This window comes from Pyrus communis, chromosome 11 (genome assembly GCF_963583255.1).
Source record: "Pyrus communis chromosome 11, drPyrComm1.1, whole genome shotgun sequence".
Taxonomy (NCBI): domain Eukaryota; kingdom Viridiplantae; phylum Streptophyta; class Magnoliopsida; order Rosales; family Rosaceae; genus Pyrus; species Pyrus communis.
Window position 1 is genome coordinate 23,389,453 of NC_084813.1, and position 7,122 is coordinate 23,396,574.

The 7,122-nt window shown below is 41.2% G+C and overlaps 1 protein-coding gene and 1 pseudogene across 1 annotated transcript; both read left to right on the forward strand.

Moving 5' to 3' along the window:
- The window catches only part of LOC137709251 (UDP-glycosyltransferase 708C1-like), a 6,632-nt pseudogene extending 4,706 nt beyond the window's left edge, over nucleotides 1–1,926 (forward strand).
- Nucleotides 1,927–5,276: 3,350 nt separating this feature from the next.
- LOC137709472 (UDP-glycosyltransferase 708G1-like) lies at nucleotides 5,277–6,841 on the forward strand. The gene has a single exon (XM_068448564.1). It carries the CDS (start codon nucleotides 5,294–5,296, stop codon nucleotides 6,683–6,685), a length of 1,392 nt encoding a protein of 463 aa, XP_068304665.1. The 5' UTR covers nucleotides 5,277–5,293; the 3' UTR covers nucleotides 6,686–6,841.
- Nucleotides 6,842–7,122: the final 281 nt, after the last annotated feature.

Genomic DNA, 7,122 nt, shown 5'->3' on the forward strand with positions numbered 1-7,122 from the left:
TCTTCTTCTTCCTCCGTAGCGAATAATGCTTCAGCATCCCAGCCATCTTCACTATTCTCCTTCGAACTGGAAGTAGCAGTATTACTTTCAACAGGTTCTTTCTTGGTCCAACAATCTTTTGCCATGTGGCCCATCTTCCCGCAGTTGTAACACTTGCCACTAAACTTTTTACTATTACCGCGATTCTTCCAAGCTCGCCCAGAACAAGAGCCTCCATTTCCTTGGTGACTTTGCACCTTTTCTCCATCCTTTTTAGATCCATTACCAGTGTACCGCTTGAAGGTGCCTTTGCTTTTGTTGGTGTAGAGCGCTTCCTCTTCACTCTTCAGTGAGACTCCTCCCATTTGCTTGGCCATAGCTTCTTGACCAGCAAGCAAATTTTCAAACTCAACAAGTGATGGTTGGGTCGGCCATCCTTGTATAGCGGCAATGAACCCTCGATATTCGGGTCTCAAACCATGGATAATTATTCTCTTCATCCTGGTTTCCCCAATAGGAGCTGTTGGATCTAATTCTGAAATTTCGCGGCATATCGACTTCACCTTGTGAAAGTACTGGGCAATCGTCATGTCGCGTTGTACCATCGATAGCAACTCATTCTCGAGAAGTTGCAATTTTGTATCGTTCCTCTTCGAAAAGAGTGTAACAAAAGTGTCCCATGCTTCCTTTGGCGTTTTAGCATCCCGAATGTGCTCCAACATTTCTTCTTCTATTGTGGTCTTTAAGGCAAACATTGATTTGCCTGCTTTAATTTTCCACTTCCGCAAGACGCCGTTAACATCTTCCACTGCCGGTTATGTAACTTCACTACCACCGACAACCTCCCACAAGTCTTGACCTTGAAGGTAAGACTCTATACACGTTGCCCACGTGTTATAGTTTTGGTTGTTGAGCTTCTTGATTCCTCCAACAACTTGAAGATCACCCATCATATCGGCAAGACTTTGACTACACCGAACAAGCTTGAGTGACTACCGTGCAGAGTAATACACTACTCTCGACACAAAGAAGCTCCCTCTCAAGGTTTGTGATAACCCCAGCAATAATCTCAAGAAATTTTTTCTGATGTGGAAGATCAGTCAAAACTGCAACCACAGAGCATACTCGGAATTTCAAGAGACTTTACAACCAATGCTCTACCAAGAACGATCCCTGACCGACTTGGCTCTGATACCAATTGTTGAATAAGAAGAGTATCCAAGATAACTCTAATGATCCCAAGAAGAAGAAAATAGAGTACACTCTTAAAGAAAGCTCACAAAACAAACTAATTAGCAAAGCTTTTCTTATTTAGCTCTAGGCTTTGTTTCTCCTTGGATGATTTACAATGCTTGAGGACTTGGGTATTTATAGCAAACCAAATGAAAGCTACACCACACACTTACTTCACCTACAACATCCACCTACTTCACCTACAACCTCCACTTACTTCACCAACCTCACACACTTACTTCACCAACCTCACACACTTACTTCACCTACAACATCCACCTACTTCACCTACAATTGACATTGATTCTCAACATTCGGTTATGGAGGCGGCGCAAAAAGGGGTACCGGTACTGGCGTGGCCGAAGCATGGGGATCAGAGCGTGAATGCGGAGGTGGTGGAGAAGGCGGGGTTGGGAATATGGGAGAGGAGTTGGGGTTGGGGGGTTGGAGGGGTAGTGGTGGGTGGGGAAGAGATAGGGAGGAAGATTGTTGAGTTGATGGAGGATAAAAAGCTGAGGGGTTTGGCTAGGAAGGTGGGGGAAGATGCTAAGAAGGCTACTGCCATTGGTGGGAAATCTGAGAAGGTGCTCAATGAAGTTTTGGAATATTTGATGCAAAAGAACTAATATATCCTCGAAATTTATGTGCTTAAGTTGAAGTTTCATGTAACTTTTCAATCTCAAATTCGGTATAATATGTTGTAGTCGGGCTATGGAACAGATTGCCGATGTGTCATCACCTTTTTAAATAACGGAAATCATAGTTTTTCGTTGTAAAATGGTGTCTGTAAACAATGTGTGAAAATTAATATGGGTTCGTTACATAGTTGGTGTGACGATTTTGTTCATGATAATTGTGAAGCCCAAATGAGTAATAAGAGCAGAAATAATTTCCATACAAACTTAAAAGTGCATCTCAAGACTCACCATCCCCATTTCTTGTATAGTACCAAAGGAAAAGTTCTCGTCTTTTCCTGTAATCATTTCAAAGCTAACATAGCCATACAAAGTTAGTTTTCATGTTTATATGGTCAATAACTACACTAATTGATGCTAACGTTGGAATCCTAACCACCTGTTTTATGGTACGTAGTTGGAATCAAGAATGGTTCATTTTCAATGGTTGGTCTGGGTGGTTTTAGGTAAATTACGAAAATAGTTGCATAAACATGGTAATTTTGTCCAATTAGTTCCTAAGTAACAATTGCCTCAATTCAATCTTTCATGCACAATATCCCATATTTGATCACCTTATTCTTGAATGTATGATCACATTGCCCATTTCAGGACGTTTATATACACTTACATGCCAGGACCTACGCATGATGTTTCCTAAACAACTTGGCCAACATTTGGGGATTTATGGCTGGTAATTTTGTCAAGAAACTCCAAATAATACATTAGCAAAGTTAAGGATTGGGTAAGGTCGCAACATGCCAAAGCTATAGTCATCACATCTTATCACATCTTCTATTTTTAAAGATCTAGAATCTTTAACACCATTTTATCAAAGGGTGTACCAATTTCACCAGTCATGTCTGTTGTGTTCTCAGCTTCAATATGAGCAACACCAATAAAATATTTTTAGATTTCTAAGAGTATCAAGCAAAATATTTTTTGTTTTGACATCACCGTGTACGATCTTTTGAGATTACAAGTTAAATCGTGTTGTCCTCATAGATGTTTCTAAATCTATTTCTACAATTAATTTACCACTTTTTTACACTAAAGATCAATTTGTGCGGAGACCACCTCCTGGGGTATAATTTTCTATTAAAACTGCATCACGTCTTCAAGTAAAATCTGAGCCTAGATGTATAGATATTGGTTTAGCAAAATTAGAAAATTAAGATTACCTCCTAAAACTAAAATTTTTAGTTGAGTATTGTTGCAAAAACAGTGTAACGACCCGTCCCCAATTATTACGATTTTTATAATTTTAAAAAGTGAATTTACGAAAATGTCCTTCAAGGAAAATACGTTGACTTATGTTGAACACCTTGTCGTGTCATGTAAGGTTCATTTTCTTGGTGTAATCTTATAGTACTCGTCGCTATGGACACGTGGGCACAAACAAAGCGTGATTTGAAGTTATAACGAAGGAGATATTAACGTTTAAAGTTGGGGACATTTTCGTAAATTGATTATTTTCTAGAAAGCTCCAGATTTTTGGAGCAAAATCTGGAAAGCCACATGTGTGGCCCAGATTAGAGCCACATGTGTTGCCCAGATTAGAGGAAAGAAAAGATGAGTGGTGGAGATGGAAGATAAAGGAGAGAAGTGAGGGAGAAGTGAAGGCCAATCGGGAGAGAAGAGAAGAGAGAGAGGACCAATGAGAAGAAAGAACAAGGAGGGAAAGGAGGGAGAAGAGAAAGAAGAGAACTGGCTGGGTTCCCCTTGACCCACGCGATGACCCGACTTCCTTGGAATTTTCCGATGATTTTTCGTCTAATTTTCCAGCCTTCTTCAACCTCCCATCACCACCAAATCTTATCAAAACATCCCCAACACCTAATTCTCATCAAAACCGACGAGTTTTAGCCCCGATGTGTGAGAAAACCCACCGACGGGTCCAGGTGGTTCTTGGCTTTGAACCACCATTTGTGAAACGATTCCTTTCAATTTCCACCACCAAAATGCTTCCCTTGAGTCCAAGAACAAAGCCCAGGGATTTGTTGAGGCGTCAGAGTGAGTGTGGAGGTCGAATAAAAGCACACCCAAATCTAGGGTTCCAACAAGTTTTAGTGAAATCGGGGCTTTTTCTGGCCAAATTGGCCTTAGTCACAGGTATGAAAGTTGTTCCTTTCATCAAGATATTCATTCTTGTAAAATTTGGGAATTTTTGGAGTTGTTGGATTTTCCGACGAGCTGGGGTGGCTGACCGCCATGCACGGCGGCGCGTGGAGGAAAAACCTAAGGTTCCTCGATGTGCTGAATCTAAATCCGAATCCGCCATCCGCTTCCCCAAATTCTAACATTTTAGTAGAGTTTTACTAAAAGGTCTTTAATTGTGTTTAGGCGCGTTGGCGAGAAGCGACGTCATCCTCGCTAGTTCGAGCGGTTCTCAGGCAATAAAATCAGTGAGTGGACCATTTCTTAACCTATATATTTTTATAAATATTTACCTAACATGCATGGCATATTTCATGATGGAGGAGTGAGATATGATATATTATATATACCTCCAGCTTCACTAGTTGTGGCTAGTGCAGGTGTGGATGTATGCTATTTTATACAGCTTCACCTACAGGTGATGGACATGTTATTCAGCTTCACCTTCGGGTGATCTACAAGTACTGCCTTTGGGTAACTATGATACCCCTAGTTGAGTACAACACGGATATGATTTACAATGCTTCACAAATGTTTTACATTGCATGCTAGGGTTTTTCATAAAACCTACTATGTAGTATTATATATATGTTTTTAAAACAAGGGGTTACTATGTTCATAAAGATAACGGTTTTCACATTATTAGTATTATTATAAACTTTGGTCTACTTACGTTTTCTATATTACGCCCCCTTCAGGATTTATATTCGAGGCACACGATCCCGACGTTAGGGTACTTTGGCTTAGTTACCCTCGAGTCTCCTCAGTATAGGTATCATTTCCTTGTTCTTATCTTTTCTTAGTAATCCTTTCATATTATTCTTAGTAGTTGTCTGCTCTGAACACGATTCTGCATCGCTTTATATCTTTCTAATTAAATATTTTATGGGTATGCATGTTTAAAATGGCTTTGTCACTCTTGGGTGTCGGCCAGCACGTGCCTACCCTGACATTTGGGGATATCGAAGTTGGGATGTGTCAAACAAAGTAGGTCGCTTTTCTAATTTACTAGTTCAAACTTTCTTGGCATCCAAGAAAACATAGATATGTACTTGTCCTTTTCCTGCTAGACGTGGCCCATTTGACTAAGCATATGCATATTCAAACATCTTTTGGTCATAGACGTGAGTCATTTGACTACATGCGTACATTCAGTGCACCTGCCTGAGCCTTCATCAGTACAAATATGAAATATGCCCTGCTCTAAAGGTAATCTACTTTCCCTTAGCAAAACATCATTGTCCATTAAAATGTCAGATTCCGGCGATCTACGAGACCGTCATGTAGCTCTCCTTCCAAGTGCCGGAATGGGCCATCTCACACCCTTCCTTCGGCTTGCAGCGTTACTAGCATCACATAATGTTTGTGTCACTTTCATCACTCCAAATCCAACCGTCTCACTTGCCGAGTCACAGAGTTTGTCGAATTTCCTCATGGCCTTCCCACAAATTACTCGAAAGCAGCTTCATCTCCTTCCGCTCGACGAGTCCTGTGCCAATTCCGAAGACCCTTTTTACCACCATTTTGAATTGATTCGCCGCTCTTCTCACATGCTCTCTCCTCTTTTATCTTCACTCTCTCCACCTCTCTCCGCTATGATCACAGACATGAGCTTCGCCTCCACGGTTCTTCCTGTAACCGATTCTCTCGGACTTCCAAACTACATTTTCTTCACATCATCTGCCAAAATGTTGACACTTTATGCGTCCTTCCACACCATGCTTGGCCCTAATCACACTATAAAAGATGATCTCCAAGTTCCGGGTTTGGGGCCAATACCAAAATCACGGATGCCTCCACCACTGCTGCAGGAAAGTAACAATCTGCTGAAGACCTTTTTCATAGAGAATGGTAAGAAAATGACTGAATCAAGCGGAATTTTGGTGAACACATATGAAAGTATAGAGAGTGAGACTTTGGCAGCACTAAATGAAGGCAAAGTATTGAGAAAACTACCGTCAGTAATTTCCATCGGACCGCTAGCACCGTGTTTCTTCGAGACAAGCCAACAACTGCAATGGCTTGATGATCAAGCAACTGGGTCAGTACTCTACGTCAGCTTTGGGAGCAGGACTGCCATGTCCAGGGAGCAAATTAGAGAGTTGGGTGATGGTTTGGTGAGGAGCGGTTGCAGGTTTCTGTGGGCGGTGAAGGATAAGAAAGTTGACATCGAAGATGACGAGAAACTGACTGAGGTGCTTGGAGAGGAATTATTGGAGAGGGTGAAGATAAATGGATTGGGAGTGAAGAACTGGCTGAACCAGGAGGAGATATTGAGCCATCCGGCCATCGGTGGGTTTTTAAGTCACTGTGGCTGGAACTCTTTGTCTGAGGCTCTCTGGAACGGTGTGCGCATATTAGCATGGCCGCAACATGGGGATCAGAAAGTCAATGCAGATTTGGTGGAGAGAATTGGACTCGGAACGTGGGATAAGAGTTGGGGTTGGGGTGATGGGGAGATGTTGGTGAAAGCAGAGGACATTGCACAGAGCGTTAGTGAGATAATGGGAAATGACTTATTGAAGTTGCAAGCACTGCACATTAGAGACAATGCTAGAAGGGCGGTTGGAGATGGTGGTAGTTCAACAAAAAGTCTCACTGCTCTCATCGACACATGGAAGAAGTTTCAGGTACTACCATAGTTAAACCTTCATTTCCAAGATCAGATTAGAAGCAAAGATGCATTCAGTTGAGACAAATCAGATGCAGATCGTGCCATAATCTCACAATATAAGTAACTGATGTTGTAAGGTACATCAAAAGATAATGAGAAAACAAAAACAACTTCAGCTGGTTTATCGCGTCTTATTGTTTAAAGGGTACTTCCAACTAGAGATTTATTTTGTCGGAATGTTTTAGCTTTCTTCGAAATGGCATCGAAAGAAATTTCGTTCTCTTGGCCCTTTCCTGGAGACCAGTTGGGCCAAATGCAACTGTCAAATCAAAGCCAATACCTATAACCAAAGAGAAAAGGTGAAAACATCAAATACTTATCCGATCGATGTTGTGTATTCGATTCTATACTTTTTTTGGTATCATATATATAGTACGTATGGACTACAATACAAAATTTGTTTTA